The sequence below is a fragment of the Poecilia reticulata genome, chromosome 10, assembly GCF_904066995.2.
Source record: "Poecilia reticulata chromosome 10, P_reticulata-male-v2, whole genome shotgun sequence".
NCBI classification, from domain to species: Eukaryota; Metazoa; Chordata; class Actinopteri; order Cyprinodontiformes; family Poeciliidae; genus Poecilia; species Poecilia reticulata.
Window position 1 is genome coordinate 26,454,632 of NC_088839.1, and position 17,263 is coordinate 26,471,894.

A 17,263-nucleotide genomic window follows, 5' to 3' on the forward strand; every position below is an offset into this window, starting at 1 on the left:
CCACCAACATTGGAACCAGTGGATAGTCATTCAATTTAACCTCATTTTTTATACTTTAAATTCAATTGAGGACTCATCTCAATTCAAATCAGGATTTTTTTTTTACTCTTATACCCTAAAATAAAACTGTACCGCCAACTGGCTTAAAAAGTGACCTAATTACGACCCACTTTCACTACGAACTACACAAGGAGTGTCAAAATAATTTCCATTTCTGGTAGGGCTGCAATAATCAATAGTGACTAATCAATCATCAACTCATTTAGTTAATCTTTTATTAACTGGAGCATACAGACGCTTAAGACGAGGCATTTTTGCAGAGGGAATGACAGAGCCACAAAAAAATATTAATTTTCCAAGTTTGGTTTTGTTTATTGGGACAATAATTATGAGATTATAGCCAGCTTGTTAATTTCCATCTCTGGTCCCAATTGGCAGGTTGATTTGTATGTAAATATGTTCACTCGAGTGGTATAGTTTTAGCTTCACCTGGTTCAAATCCTGTGAAAAACAATATCCTATCAAGTACTTTTGGTTGTCCAAATATTAACTGGTTGATTTAAAAAAAAAATCACCAGAGTAGCCCTTCACTGTTTTAATGTTAAGTCAAGCACATGCTGACTTAACATTGATAAAATGTTAAGTCAAAAATGTTAATTATTTTAAGCTGCAGTTGCATCCTTTGCTACAAATGATCAAGCATTCACTAAAGAAAAGCTGTTATTGCATTTTTAGCATTAAAATGTGAATTTTATTTAAAAATGAATTATATGCATATTTTAATATAGCTCTAATATTGTATAAATATTGTATCATCATCATACTTAAATATCATCATCAGTGTAAGTGAATGTTTTTGGCAATAAATTCATGTTTTTTTGGTGCCTGAAAACTGAACCTTTTCAAAACCTCCATGATGTAACATCACAAATCAGCAGGCACTGCCTCTCACCTAGCAGGCCCAGTGAAGCCCAACCCGTTACCTAGCAACCCAAGCTGAGTTTTGCCTGTCACCTAGAAACGGGAGCTGAGTTCCAGCACTGGTGAACTGGTTTTACTGTTGTATGTACTTTCCCAATGGCTGCTGGAAAAGACAAAGTGTTTTGATGTTAACTTATTCAGAACCACTTTCTGCGTTCTTGTTGGTTGAGGAGGATGCTCTACTAATGCTTTTCACAGATGTAAATTGTACAACCGTGCATCTTTTTGCAGCCATTTTCACATGCGAGTGTAAACGCTGAGTTGGTCGGCGTGGCCAGCAGCAGACTTAAAGTGACAAGTTCATTCTGAAATGAGCTCAAAACAGCCAGAACTGAGCAAACTAAAATATCTCATTATCTAATGTAATGGACATGTTTTGTACTGCCTGTAGACCTATTCTGACCTGTTCAAGGAAGCACAAAAGGTCACCTAAGGTGCAACAGAGGTTTTCCTCAGATGACTGGAAAATCAAGGATTCTTATGTGTAATACAACAGTATGCTTCAAAATGACTGAGTCACCATTCCAGACCTCATTTCCACAGCCGTGTGTGGATAAAACGCAGCTCCTTGACATTCTGACTTCTTCAACAAACATTTGTGAAAGAATGGGTTGCTCTAGGAGCTTTGTGAAAGCGTGGGACTGTGACGATGTGCAGTACAGCTGAAAGCAAGACTATTAGTCATGAACTCCACTAATCTGGCCTTTATAGAGGAGAGGTAAGAAGGTAGCATGTTTGCAGTTTGCACATGGAAGAAAAAGCTCAGAATCCACCATGTTTCATTTCCATGATGAAAAACGGTTTAGTTTAGTTTAGATCCACGTTTAGCTGCAGTAATGCGCCGCCTGTTGTTATAGTTAGGGTCTTATCAACACATCGTATGGATTACATCACTAAAACAGCTTTTACAAATGAAATAAATATAAAACAAGACATGGAAGAAAACATGGCAGAATACATGTAGCTTTAGGCTAAGTACATAATTGATTGTAGTGCAGTGAGTAGTTTAATCTACGAAAAGCCGTCCTAAAATATGCATTTTTCTAAAAGCAATGACAAACAAAGGTGGCAGAATCAAGTTGGAGATGCTTTTATTTACTTTCATAAGCTGATGGAAACCTCCTTAAGCTGGTGTGTGTACCTGTATCAAAAGAAAAAAAAGGGTCAATTGTCTTGTGAGCTAGCAGTAAGCTGACGCATATAAAAGGCTCAGGACACCAGTGTCTTCAGAGGCTGCCAACGACTGGAGCGGTTATTCACCGTCTATTAGAATAACCCTTAAGCAGCCAGAGAAAACTTGTTCAGATTAGTAATTTGGGAGTTTTTCTGATTCATTGTACAACAGAATTACAGAGGAATTACCTTACTTTATTTACAATTCCAGCCCAGTTTACACAATAAAAACAGATTTTATGGGGATGTTGATTATAAGTCAATAAAATACAAAAAACAAACCAAACATATGTTTGTAACCATTATATCCAACAGCAGTTACGTTCTACAGAATAAACTCCTTCATTTTTGCTTATTTTGATTAAAATGTCACTGAATATGTTGATTCAGTCAGCCAATATTTTCATTTCATGTGCTGACATGTTTATAGACGTCCATTTGAAACTGGGATAACTTGTGGTTAAAAAGTTCCTGTGTAGAAGAAATCAAGTTGCTGAACTTTTTTTACCCAGAGGAAGATTTTGCTTCAGGGTAAATGGCAGATATTGGCAGGCGTTGATGAGGAAAATGTTTTCATAACATGTCGTTAGAATGAATTAAATAAATGCATTACCATTTACAGTATATGAAATTGCATTGCAATGTCAACATGTGTAATATTGCAATCAGAAAATAATGTTTAGGTGCAAAGCACCATATTTCATGTGTCATGCATCAATGCTTGTTATAAACTTGGCCAGTTGGACTGACTCTGTCCTCACTGACAACAGCCAGAATGTGTTGTGGGGACTTTTTGTTTAATGGTGAACAAAGAAATGAGTCAGACAAATGTGGGTCAGTTGTAATAAATATCATTATTTCATCTGTAGTGGTTCAGTTATTTATCTTCCTGAAATCATGCAGTTTTACTATTTACGTAACATTTTCTTGTTGCTTTTAAATAGATAACAGATGGAAGAAAAAATAAAGATGATTGATTATACTACTGTAGTTATGAAAGTATTTGTATTAATCAAATATCTTGTATTGATTGCTTTAACTTGTAGGTTTGAAGTATTTAAACAATGTTTTATCCTGACTTGGAAATAATAAGTATGCTCCTATCCTAGTGAAGGAGTGTACAATCTTTGACTCTTAATAACCTTTGACTCTTAACTTTGACGAAAACGATAAAGAACCAACTAATATTTTTTTTAAATATAGATAAAATAATACTTAGTAGTTTTTCATGGAGTAACTGCATTGAATTTCCACAATAGAATGTCACTACAAGTACCAGTAAATTTCAGATCTATTTTTCTCATCACTTGGTTGGAAATTACCTGTTTTTTTATTTATTTGCCATAAATATGTAGAGGAAAATGTATAGTTTGTCATTTTTCTTTATTCCAAAATCCTAAAAATAGACTGTGTTTTTTAAACAATGACAACAAATTACTACAGTAGATATTTATCATAAAAAATTAAGTCGGCTCTAAACAAGTTTTCTTTTGTTTTTTTATTTATTTGTGTTATAAATAAGTCTTTATAATACAACCGTAGTGTTATTAGAGTTTACAACTTTAATTATGTTTTATTTGATTAGTGAAAATGTAATTCAAAAACACTTCCTTTGATTTCCACCTTCTGTTCGCTTCCATAACAGAAGCGAACTTAACAAATGTGTCTGTGTAATAAAACAACACCACTAACTTAAAATTGTGTTTGAACCGAGCACATTTTAAGTAAGTATTAAAATTAGGAGTAAAATGTTCTGGTTAATTCCAACAGTTTGTTTTTTCAGTGTACGCCTACTTTTGTAAAAAGTCGTGATGTGGCTACGTCAACCCTGAGTAATCTTCACACACCCACTCCGTTAAGCCTCCCGCAATCTCGACACAATTAAAGAATCTAGCTGCCAATTCTAAGTCTCTTTATGTCTTTTAGTATTAGTTTCCACCTGGAGAAAATATGTTTTATTGTTTAAATAATGGCGGCTGTTAGCGCGTAGACCTGTGTTTTAGGGCGGGGCCTGGCCCTTTTTTCTCCGTTTACGCACACCTGGATTCCGGAAGCGCTCTCACGTCAGAGGGAGAGGCTGTCATTGTTCAGAGGAATGGCTCAGGAATTAACCCGGGAATCCTGCCCGACTTGATCGGTGGGTATAAATGCATCAACGCAGAGACAGGTAGCCGCAGAACAACCTTTACCGTCTGGCGAAGGATCTCTAACTGGACTGAAGTGACCTGAGATTTATTTTATAATCAAAACATGAGTATTTTACCCAACGAGGAGGCATTTGAGGACTTCAAGAGGCAATGTTTGGCCTCCGAGAACTGGCTGAAAAAGTATGACGATAGTGGAAAGCAGGTTTGGATCGAAGTTCTTCCAGACAAGGGGATCAACTCACCAAAAGTCCATAAAATCAAGGTAAGTTACTTTAAATGCTAATGATAATTCTGTTTTGCTCCTTTGTAAGCCAGAGTGTTGGCTAATGTACCTCACTCAGCGTTTCTCAAATCGGCAAACTTTTGAGATCCTCTTCAGAAATGAAGTAAATAATGAACATGGTCTAGTGTCCAGGAGCTCTACTGAAACTTTTGTAGGAATTTTCAGAAACTTTCCTAAAATGCATCTGTGATTATCAAGAAACTCACCTGGCGTTTCTATGGAGCTTATTACTACTTTTTAGCATCCTAAATTACAGGTAAGTAATTTAGGATGATGGCTGTGATGGCTGCAAAGAAATTATAGGTATGTAGCTAAATGTGAGTTCAGTTTAAGTTCAGGTAAGTTCCAGGAAAGCTGCCTGCTGTTTATATGAATGGTACAGATAAGTTCCAACAATTCATCTTGATAAAGAACAAGCAAGTTTTTTGAGGACGTCATGCAAGTTCCACGAAAGCATCTTCAACCTGCAGCACGTAACCTCTAAAGTTTCATTAAAGTACAAGCTGTGATATGCAATCCAAAAGATAAGAGAACAGACACATTTATGGCACAAAATGATGTCTTTACAAGAATATTGATTTATTAGTAATGTTTGTACACCTGTCCATTACTCTGTTTCTTTGTGAGGTAGAAGATGAAAAGCTTAGAAAGATGTGTCGTCGTATATATTTTAATAAACGCTGTTCCTGTTTCAGTGCAGAATGAACATCGAAGATGTGCCGGCTGCCACCATGTACGACGTCATTCATGACGGTCAGTACCGTAAGGAATGGGACGCCAACATGATGGAGAGTTATGACATCGCCAAGCTCTCTGACAATGCGGATGTGGGCTACTACTCATGTGAGTACTCCTTTCTGTTAATCTAAAGTGAAGGTTTTGCTTTACAGTTTTGTAATTGCTTTATTTTCTTAGTAAAAGCCACTTCTTATAACCTTCTGTGTGAGACATAGTCACTGCTTTTAATCTTTCCACAAACCTGTTGCTCCTGTTCAGATTTTCCCATGAAGACTGAGTGGCGTCTTGTTTCACTAGCCTATTTATTGTCACAACACGTGGATCCATGGCCGTGAAACTAATGGAAAATGTTATGTTTTTACTTTTTCGCCTCCATATGCAGGGCGCTGTCCAAAGCCGATAAAGAACAGAGACGTTGTGACTCTGCGTTCATGGCAGGTGAAGGGGGACGAGTACATTGTCATGAACTTCTCTGTCAAACACCCGGTATGTGTCTTCCTCCAAACGACTTAATCTAATGTACACACATCTGTTTTTCTCACTATTTCTGCAACTGTCCGTGTCTTGCTTGCAGGACTTCGCGGTAAAAAACAAATTTGTAAGAGCAGTGTCAATCCTGACTGGTTATTACGTCAAAGCTACAGGACCAAACAGCTGTATTTTCATTTACCTTTCACAAGCTGACCCAAAAGGTAAGAAAACACCCAGCCAGATCCTGAACATCCTTACCTAACATTTTCGGAGATATTTGTATCTCATTTATGTGTTTTTCTGTAAGGTTCTCTTCCAAAATGGGTGGTGAACAAAGCGTCCCAAGTCCTCGCTCCTCGGGTAAGTTCTGCCACAAATTTAAACGGATCAAGACCTCACTAGCTCAAGTCGTCTCAAAACGTGTGTCGGCGTTTCTACAGATGTGGGTGTGTGTCCCTTAAGAGAACATAAAATGTACACATGTGACAGGCCTGAGTTCAGGTTTCATGTGTCTTTAACAATGGTAACCATAGAAACACAACTGAAGGGCCTTGTCTAGGTAAAACTCGCTGCTGACAAAGGAGAATCTCAGCTCATGGTGTTACCTGGTCGCCCAGCAGAACCCGTTCCCCAGGTTTCAGATCTTGCCTCAATTGAAACTATTTAGAGACACGTTTACAAGTTTTTGCAGCTGCTTATGCCCTGTAGCGAAACAGAAGTGCAGAGCTACAAGCGTCTCCTTTCCGAGGACGGTAGACGTTATACTTTGAATGGGAGCTGATACAAAATCTAGGCTGTTTGGCACAATAAAATCATAAAATAAGCAAACAATGCGTTTTGTGAGCTTGGGTGCTTGGGTGTCAGAGCTAGCATGAAAAATACTGAAGTAAAACCAAAAACCTGTCAACTTCAGCCTAGTTGTGATACTAGCAGAGACAAAACAAAGAAAATCAGGAGGAAGGTAAATCAAACAACATTTATGCACTTCAATACTCAATTCATTGGGAGTGTTAATCATTTTCTACCCAAGTTTTGGGTGTAAAAACAATATATTTTCTAATGATTGTATCAAAAACTTCCTTACTAGCCAACAAAGCCAATTGCTGGTCATTCTGTCCCAGTTTTGGCCAAAGAAACTGGACATTTGGTACCAACCATAAGTCATACTTCTGCTCACAGCTAGTCCTTGTCCTCTTTACATTTCTTTCTTATTTTAAACTTTTGGTCTACCAAAAAAAGTTGGGTATGTAAACATAATGACCTTGCATCAGTTCTTGCTTGTAATGTGGATATTCTGAACTTAATTTGAAAACTGATTCGGGTTCTTTAATCTAATCACATCCTGTATAAGTAAGCTGTGCTGTAAGGAGATTTGGTTTACTGCTGCAGCTCAGTTGTTTTGGTTTGATCAGAGGTCATAGTTTTGTATCTTTCATAAGATTAACATGATCTGATAAATGGGGATCAGATCATTGTTTATGGGATCACATCCATTAAACGATGAAAATAAGTTCCAAAATAAAACTATATGCAATAAGTTTTTGGATCGTGTGTCTTTTTAGTTGGCCAGTGAAATATTTGGTAAAGTTTATGTGAGGTAAATGTTTTGTGTGGAATCGGAGAGAAAGCCTTCAAGTCTAATTGTTTTTAATGGGGATTTCTTTGATTAAAAAGAGACAGTGTTACAAAGCAGCCAAATGTATACATACTGACTGCTTTATGAGTTTTATTTTTGCCTATTTAAACCTATATTTAAACCATATTCTAACAGGTTTAAAACCAGTTAGAATATGTGTACTTGTTTTTTTTTTCCCTTTATGTTTCCACTTGGTGAAAGAGTGAGTTTCTCACAATCTTTCACGTTTGACTAATCCACCTTCAATACAATCTGTCGCAGTGATTTATGTAAACCTTTTTACCTTTAGCATTGTTTGCCGAGAGTGGAGGTGTGGCAGAAATCTTTTCCGTCATAAAGCAGCCGTTCTGATCGGCCTCTCTTATCTTTCCAGGTGTTGAATAGCGTGCACCAGGCGGGAAAGAACTACCCGGCATGGAAAAAGAAGAACTCTCCCGACGTGAAGGCCTGGCTCAACCCGAAGCAGAGCAAGCTCTCCTACATGGACCCTGCCTTGCTGTCCATACAGAGAGCGGACTCTCTCGAAAACGTGGATGAAAGCTCCAAACTGGACGGTCAGGACGCTGAAGACAGCAGCTAAAAGTCGCACAAGTGAAAAAGGAAAGGTGGCCGATAAGAGAGAGTGGGGGTGACCTGTATAGTGTTTTTTTAAGAGAGACTTTACGACTCCCAGCTTTCTGCAACGTCACCTAAAATCCTTCAGTCTTATATCAGTGTGCCTTACAGAAGTATGAAGTGTTTACAAATGTCTTAATGCAGAAAAGAGCTCAGATCAAGGTACCATTCACCTCTTTGAATCTAAGCTTGTGTATAGGAACAGAGGTGGTGGATATTTTTAAAGAAGCACAACAGAACGGGTCTTTGGCCAGGATATTTATTTTCTACATATGGAAAAAAAACACAAAGCTTAATGTAAAAGGAAATGGAGTACGACTGTTAGATATTGGCATATTTTTGGTGTCTGTTTACTAAAATTTAGACCATGCTCAGTCTTAATTCCTAAAATGCAACTTTCTGTTAGAACCTCAGAGACTTCCTTTATTTTCTAAACTCATGCATATGTCCAGTGAAAATGACACAACGCAGGTTTTATGTTAGCATGTTGACAGAGATTTGGCCGTTTTTCAGGAAAATACTATGTACTAGTTAATTATTGACCGGCTAGATTTGTCCCCTTCAATGTGTAATGAAGAAGTTGTGCAATCAAATGAAGTAACATATGCCAAAGACATTCCCTCAAAGAGAAACATTTTATGTAAATAGCAATGTTGGTTAACCATTTGAGTTTGGTTGAAACCATGTGAAATATTTGGTAACGTTTATTTATTACACTAAACTGATGAAGCCTGTTTGGCTGAAGGTGTTTTTTTTTATGTTCTCAGAATATTTCAGGTTGACTTTTTAAAATAAAGCTAACAAAGCCCGACATACCACAGTGATCCCTACTGACTGGATTCCTCGTACGAGGTCGGTTTCTCTACAGGCAGAGTGGAACAAGTTCTGCGACTCGTTCTGGAACAAACCAGTTCGTTCTCAGGTCTGGTACCAGTTCTTCCAGTGCACAGAAAAGCTTTCAGCTTGGGTCATTCAGCTTTTATGTGCCACGTTGCGTTTACGAAAAACGTCAAATCATCATGAGTCGAGTTTAAATGATCAACCTAAAATTACAGCCTTTTAATAAACGTTTGTGCAAATGCTTGGCAAACTTTTGTATAATGTACAGAATCTTTCTTGGTACAATTTGGCAAACATTGTTTTTATCCTTTTCTACTGATTTTAACAAGTACTGGTATCAATCCAATTAATCTACAAAGAGATCTAAAATTATTCCACAAACTATGTGATGAATTAAATCAATCCTGCACTTTGCTGACGGTTTGGCACATAAAGCATGCAATGCTGAATAACAACTAAGAACTTTCTCAACATCTTTGCAGCCTTATTGTTGCAACACATAACACAATTTGTCAAAAATGCATTTCTGAACCTGTAAGTATCACTTAATTTCTGTGGCCGCACTGCACAAGACTCCACTGCTGAAGAAAAAGTATGTAGAAGTATGCTTCAAGGGACAAAGGTGAAAATTTGGACGAGCTAAAAAAAAAAAAAAAAATACTAGGAATGTGCAGTTTGATCAGATAAGATCACAGTTCAACTCTTCTTTGGAGGTCAATGCACACCTTGTTTGGAGAATTTTACTTTACATCGTCCCACAGAGGAAATGAGGGTTATTACTAAGTACTAAATAAGTTACAATATTTGTTCCCTGTGTCATCTACTAATTCATTGGCTCATTTGTCATGAATTCCTGGTATGTAATAATTACCTGGGCTGTTACTGACACCTGGTACAAAGTTCATGTCAACATCCTCCAGGGAAAAAGAGGGAAGTGACATCAATAATGAATGTAGTTAAACACTTAATGCACTGAAATTCTCAAGCAATGTTTTTTAATTATGAACATTTCATAATAAAAGTATAACAATGTCTTATGAATCCATGTTAACCTTTTGGCACGTGAATTTGTTCATGTTTCTTGAATGGAAAAACTGTACAAAAATGGGATAATATTAAAATTAGTATCCATATTTACAGTTTGTATAATTTCATACACAATTAAAATATTTGATAAATACTCAAAAACTTGTAAAGTGACACAGACACAGAAATACTTAAAATTTATCAGAAGTCTTGCACAATTTTCCCTTACAGTTAATGTCCCCATAAATTATTTCCGTCAGTGTTTTAATGTTTCGTTTTAGTGTCTAATGTCAAGATTAGTGCGCTAATCTGTACCATTTGGGACTTCAAAATGCTATTAAACATAGATGAGACATTATCAGTACTAAATTACATTAAAACCCTTTTTTAAAAATCAATAATTGAGATTACAATGATACATTTTCAAATGCAAAGCATAACACTATATGATTGGACCATAATGTGGCAGAAACTATCAAATATTGCAGTACAGCTGACAACATTTCACCATCTTTAAACTCTACACCAGAGAATGGATGTTCCCAACATGGAGGAGTTTGAATGAGACCAACAATCTGTCATCTTGAAGCTGCGGTAGAGTGCTTAGGAGTCTGAGGAGCAGAAAAATGACGTCGAATGAAGTGTTTTAGGAACGCTGCTGCCCCCTAGTGGACAGTTCTCTCCTTTTGCCTTTGGTAGTCTGATGGGAAGAACAGAGAAAACCATTATTGAGCTGAAAAACGAATCATTATGAGATAATTCGGGAAAGCTTTTCTGTTTTTCTCCTTGAAACTTTTAAAAATCCAACAGATTTTGATCTTTGTTTGCTGGTGTCACAACAGGATGACATCTGCTGAGAATCATCCAAATCCTGATATATGCTTTTCTTTTCGATACTCAAATGCAGAAAAAGGTAGAAAAAGCTCTCACAGGTTAAGAAAATGGAAGATTCAATCTAAGCCAAACAAGATACAGCATGTTGACTGGATAGGGTACAAATTAATAGTTAAATGAGCACAAAGAAAAACATTTATGTTATCACAGGTGAGATCAGTGTTACAACAGGGTGTTCAACACATTTCATCTGATAGTGTCAATTCTTTACTCCTCCTGTAGCCTGCACAAACATTCACTGAATGAAACCAGACAAACCAAATCTGTAAACACGCCTTTGTATGAAACAAAGCACTTACTGTAAGGAAAGAAGCGAACCTTCATCACAATTTCCCGGGCAGTCTTCAGAATCTCTACCGCCTAAAGAGGGTGACAAATGTTGTCGCCGACTGGTGATTAATTTCACGACTTGCACTACTCGTTCTTCAAACTTTTAAAATGTAACGTGCTTAAACAGAACAGAAGCTTACAGAATAAAAGCTTTGTGAGCAGCTCACTTTATGTCAACATTGACAAATAATTGTCTTTTATCGTCACAATCTCGTATCAAAATTTCACCACAAGTAGGAATGAGCTTTGTATGACGGCAAATTGGGGCGATTGTAGGTAGAAAAAAACAACAACAAAAAAAGTCTACTTCTGAGGTAAATCTCAAAAAACAAACCACACTCACTTTTTGAAGAGTCAAAAGAATCATCTAAAAATCTTTTTTTTAGATTGATCTCAGAAATGTTCAAGAAAGAAAAAGTTTTAGTTTCTAGTTTCTGGGCTTTTTTCTAGCAAATTTACAACTTTTAATACAGAAATTCTTCAGGTTTTTTTCTAGCAAATTTTCAACATTTCAAACTCAAATGTCCTTATTTTTTCTAGAAAATTCCTGTGAATTTTTTGGTAGAAATTTACTCCTCCGTTTTTTCGTATCTACGCTGCTCTACTACGCCGTCGTAGTTTTGGACCTTTGCCTCCCTCACTATCCTCACTGGGTGTTTCCAGCTGTTTTGATTTTTTAAATTATTGCTGTGACTTTAGAAATGGGAAAATTTTGAATTCTAACCATTTTGGTTTTTTACAGCCATTTGATCATTTATAAAAACAAAAAAAAGGCATTATCTGTATTACTTAAATGGCCCGTTTTCTTCTCTTTCCCATTTTGAAGAATGGCCAACAAGTACTTTTATGTCATATTTACAGGTGAAATTTTTCTGCTAAAAATGAAAGAAGCATATACTAAAAACATTAGGTTTTACATTTTAGACTAAATATACCAACACTGTCTTTTGTCAAACCTAAGCAGTGAGATGATGATCCAAATAATTTGCAGCTGAACCAGAAGACAATTCAGACCTACAACAACACATTTCAAAGTCTCCCTACCTTCTGAGTTGCTAAACGGAGTAAATACTGTGGATGAATTAACTTTAACTTTCACTGGTTCTGCTGTGACTTACTCTCGAATGCTCTATGTCTTGGAAATCCACATCATTCACAGAGAGAACCTGATCTCCTTCCTGCAGTCCTGCTCTGTGGGCGTCTGAATCTGGGACCACCTGACACCACAAAAGACACAAAATATTATTTATTACCACAATATATGGGTCTTTCAAACACAAAATAAAAGTTTAGGAGGCCTGCTAACTACACCTGCACACACCTTGGAAATAAAGATTCCTAGTTGTGATGCCTTGCCTCCTCGGATGTTAAAACCCAGCTGGGCTCCTGGAGGTTTCTTCAACACGATGGTGCGAGGGAGGAACTGGGTGAGCTCGTTGTTGTAGTCTGGGTGATGAACCCTCTAACAGGGAACCAAGAAATACACAGTGAAGCCCAGGAACGTACATACACGGTGTGACAGCCAGAACAGTTGCTATAAGCCAGAATAATGAGAGAATTCCTCATTTAAGTCGGACGTTTGCATGTATTATGAACGCCTTTTGTTGGCTTCTTTGAGGTTAATTAACATTTAAACTGGTGTATTTCAAACCAAAATACACCAGTTCAAATGATTTCTTGTGAGTCATCAGGGGGAAATAAAAATAAATACGTAAAGAGACAGTAGAAATTATTCTTAAGAATAATTTGAGATGCTTGAGGGTGCCGAGTTGATCTGTTCAGAGATAAATGTGCAAAGGTAAACAGCCTAAAAATATTTGTGCCAGCTAGAGATGGGCAATATGGGCTTACATTTTTTGTAATATTTTGTGGTACTATTGTAATACTGATAAAATTATGATTTTTAAAAAACTATTTATTGCTTCTTTTTTAGGCATCTATGGCTGTGACTGCAGAGTATTCGTAACGTCACAAATACGGTTCTTGAAAAATATTTCTATTTGAAACATGACGCAACTTAAACAAGTGAAATTTACACACTAACCTGCACACAAAACCTACATTCAATCATATTTTTTAAATTTACTGATATTTATTGATGCTCTTGCAGAACAAATAGTGAAACAAAAATTTCTAGTAAAACTGTCAGTTTTGTTTTTTACGATAAAAAATAAATGCCTACATTTGGTGCCGTTGTATTATTAAGGAAAGAGCCTGGCTCTGTATCCTAGAGATGAATGAACGTGTATTTGTGTGAAAGTCAAAGTCATTATCTTTACAGTAATTACAATTTTTTTACAGTAATAATTTTACAGTAGCTGATAATGTGTGTGAGCGAGGCAGTCTGCAAATCGGACTCAGTTACAGCAGTTTTGTCAGGAGAAACGGGTCGAAATCCCGTAAATTACTGTGAGAAAACGTGATGAAGAAAACTCAAGTATAGAGTAAAAGGTAAATCCAACAAATATTAAGAAAATCTACTTTTAAATTAGAATAAAATGTAATAATCTACTTAAAAACAACCTTATTGAGGACATATATAATTTCTAATCACATAATTATAGTTACAAAATTACAAAAAGACTAACCCTGTTAACTGATTTAACCGTAAATGTGTAATGAACAAGTCTAAGCAGGACACACAAGATAATCAGCGACTATCATCTGTTAACTTTACCGTCTTTGTTCAAATGTTACTCAACCAGGAGAAAATGTCATTAGGCCTGACTGTACATCCTTACTAATGAGTTCAACAGCTTTCAGATGCAATGATAACTGAAGACATCGTCATATTTTCAGTAAAAGGTTAAAGTCAAATACTGAACCGAAGCAGCAAAACAAATATTGTTTCCTGTGTCGGGTCATACGTCGCTCCTGCCTTTGGTCCGTCTGTATTTGAACATTTTGAGTTTTCTTTCTTAGTTGAAACTGTCATCAATTTATAATCCAACAACTAGTATCTTTGACCTATTTCCATCTCACTAACTGACTGGTTCAAATCAACTTTATTTCAGTTCACTTCAGTATTTTTATTTGACTAATTTAGTAGCTTATGCTTTTCTCCACTTTAATTTTCCTTTAAATTACAAATGGACTTATGTAATATGTGGTTTGACTGAATTTGTGAAGCTCCAGAACTTTTTTATGTTTCAAAACAAACATTTTCTGTAATTTTGTAGCAAATCCTTGGTCACAAATTACAAAAAAAAAAAAAAACCAGCAACGCTGTATACAAAGAGATAGAAGGTAATAAAACTCTTATAAAGAAAATAAAAAAATACGTTTTGATGTGTTTACATGTAAATTAAATAAATGTATCATAAGGTTCTTCTTCAATAAAACATCCTTATGCTATATTGTATAAGTTGGAAAGATGCCACTGCCCTGCTGTCAAGGAAAATAATTGTGGCCTGGAGAGTAAATAATCCACATGTCCTTTTCCAATCTTCAGGTCCCCAATTATTCCCCCGGGGCTGTAATTGTAGCTGGCCATACTCTGGTAAAATCAGAAACCAGTTATTTTCTTTCGGTTCAGCAGCTGGGCAAAGGGCTATTTTTTTTTAAACCAGTACTGTAAAATTAGCTCCTGGTAAATTATGTGTCCTACTGTTTTTATGGGCTCCTACACTTTTTTCTTACTAACAAGAATGACAGATTTGACAGTTTGCAAATATTTCAGATTGGAAAAGACAAGCAAGTCTTTGTGTTAAAGACTTCAGCCATCACTCTTTACAAGGTAACATAGTTTTAAAATTACACTTGGTAATATATGGAGGGAAACATCTGTTAAATAAAGTATTCTGCACAATAAGCACTTGGGAACTACTACTAAATTTAGTCGCATTTCTGTTACATAATTTTATTATTAATTTTCACAAACAGAAGAAAAGGCATCACAGATTTAAAAATTGAGTTTAAGATAACAAGTGTGCAGTTTTAGGTTAGGATTTATATTGTGTGTGATATTTTATCCTGACATGTTTTACTATCTTTTAAATTGTTTCATGTTATTTAAGGTCCATCTGGGGACATGCACTGCAAACCAGCTAATGCTATAAATGCTAGTGTGTTTAGTATTTGCTTGTACTTAACATTTGTCTCCATGCAAATAAATAAAGAAAACAAGAAGAAACCACTGAATAACCAAGGTTCAAGCTTGAAAAGTAAGAGTTGTAGTTTTAATAAAAAACTATAATTATTATTGTAAAATGGCACAATAAGCAAATAAAACACTCAATTTGGAACTTCTTTAAGTACAAACTGTAGTGTACTATTAAAGCTTTTTAGTATGAAGGAAAACCAAAACTCTGTTTTTAATTACTGTTTTTCATATAGCATTCTTCTTGTCAGCCTTTTTAAAAAAATTATTGCTAATATGTTATATTCTTTCAGAAATTTAATTTTGCATTTTCAGTGCATGCAAGTCATAATCATCTAAATGAAACACGAATAAACGCTTAAAATATACCACTGTATATGTGAAATGAATCGATGTGACAAGATGACTAACATAAATGAACTTTTTAATGTTATTCAAATTTACTGACAAAAACACTACGAAACTAAAGTTTTGTTTATTGCGGTCCGCAGATCTTCCTTCCCCTACAGACTAGATTTGACCAGAACAGTTTATGTCTCGTCTTACCTCCTGAGGAGGAATCCAAGCCGGTGGGTTTTCATATGAAGGCAGGAAAACCACTGGGAGCTGGTAGTCATCATAAGGAATCTTCTGATCCATCGTTCATTTAAACAACTAGCAAAACACAAGTTCATCAATACTTAACGTTCAGTGCTCATTTCAAACTAAACACTCAGAAACGTCTCGTAAGAAATCCGCACTATATTAAGTTAAGCGTAGTTCAATAAACCATATTTTATGTCTTATTAAAATCAACTGAAGACTCATTTCAGTTAGCAGTTGCTACAAAATAATGCTAACTCAAGCTACTTCGGCTGGATAAATCCACGTTTCAACACGTTTCAACCACGTCTTCAATGTCTAATCTGTATCTCAGCATTGTTACCCAAATTATTTTAATGATTGCACAGCATATTTAGAACAAATACGAAAAGAAAAAGATGTAATGTTTCTGTTACCTGCCTGGTAGCTAACAGTTTGCACTTCTTCTGCGCCACTTGAGGAATCCAGCTCGTTGTCGCCACCCGCTGCCAGGAATCATCATCTTCTTCTTCTTCTTCTTCTTCTTTTGGTTTTAACGGCAGCTTACATCCAATTCGTTGCACTACTGCCCTCTATTGACTCCTACCGTCTACACCTCAAATTCTCTTAAAGATCCCAGTGTTTTTAAAAAACAAAAAAATTTCTTTTTCCCCTCAATACTATTCAGCTGATCGATCACCTTCTTAAGTTTTAATTCCCTACTAACACCTAGTTCCGTTTTTAATAATCTTCTTTGGCTTTCATACTTTCTACATTTAATCAAAACATGTTCCTCTGTTTCTACATCATCACACCATTTACATAAACCAGTAAGGTGTTTCCCCATCTTAAAAAGAGTTCCATTTAGGAAACTATGCCCGGTTCTTATTCTATTTATAATTATCTCCTCCCTCCTGTTTATTCCTCTGATTCTATCTACATCGACTGTATTTTGTATCCTAAATAAATGTCTTCCATTTATTTCATTTACCCACCCAGCTTCCCATATCTTCTTGCTTTCTTTCCAAATTATACTTTTGCCTTCAGATTTAGATAACTTTATTTGCATGTCAATATCATCTTTTCTAATCGCCTCCTTAGCCAGCCTCTTTCATTCCCCATAATACCTACATGAGCAGGAGTCCAGAATAATATAACATTTTTATTTTGTTCACATATCCTATGATGAACAGCCATAATCTCATATAAAATATTTTGATGATTTTTTGTACGTCCCTTTCCGATACTCATCAATGCAGATAGAGAGTCACTACGAACTATTATTTTATTCCTATTAGTTTCCTCCACCCATTCTAAGGCTACTAAAATAGCACGTAATTGTACCGCAAATACACTCAAATAATCAGATGTTCTTTTTGAAATGCTAATCTTTAATTCAGGAATCACTATGGCTATACTGGTTGCTTCACTTTTGGGGTCTTTTGATCCATCAGTATAAATTTGCAAGT

At 35.9% G+C, this 17,263-nt stretch overlaps 2 protein-coding genes across 4 annotated transcripts; one reads left to right on the forward strand and one right to left on the reverse strand.

The window, feature by feature from the left end:
* Positions 1-2,055: 2,055 nt before the first annotated feature.
* On the reverse strand, positions 2,056-16,360 carry pdzd11 (PDZ domain containing 11). 3 transcript variants are annotated; one of them, XM_008420758.3, is made up of 7 exons: positions 16,232-16,360; positions 15,780-15,887; positions 12,456-12,596; positions 12,253-12,351; positions 11,104-11,164; positions 7,713-10,610; positions 2,056-2,122 (listed from the first exon to the last, which is right to left on the reverse strand). In XM_008420758.3, the coding sequence occupies exons 2-6, from the start codon at positions 15,870-15,872 to the stop codon at positions 10,576-10,578; spliced, it is 429 nt and encodes a 142-aa protein (XP_008418980.1). In that variant the 5' UTR covers positions 15,873-15,887; positions 16,232-16,360; the 3' UTR covers positions 2,056-2,122; positions 7,713-10,575. The 3 variants fall into 3 exon arrangements, with proteins under 3 accessions (XP_008418980.1, XP_008418981.1, XP_081467912.1); XM_008420759.3 differs by having other exon boundaries at positions 16,236-16,353; XM_081611786.1 differs by lacking the exons at positions 7,713-10,610; positions 11,104-11,164.
* Positions 4,228-8,857, forward strand: stard14 (START domain containing 14). The gene is made up of 6 exons (XM_008420757.3): positions 4,228-4,563; positions 5,280-5,427; positions 5,705-5,808; positions 5,897-6,014; positions 6,101-6,153; positions 7,803-8,857. Exons 1-6 carry the CDS (start codon positions 4,405-4,407, stop codon positions 8,007-8,009), a joined length of 789 nt encoding a protein of 262 aa, XP_008418979.1. The 5' UTR covers positions 4,228-4,404; the 3' UTR covers positions 8,010-8,857.
* Positions 16,361-17,263: the final 903 nt, after the last annotated feature.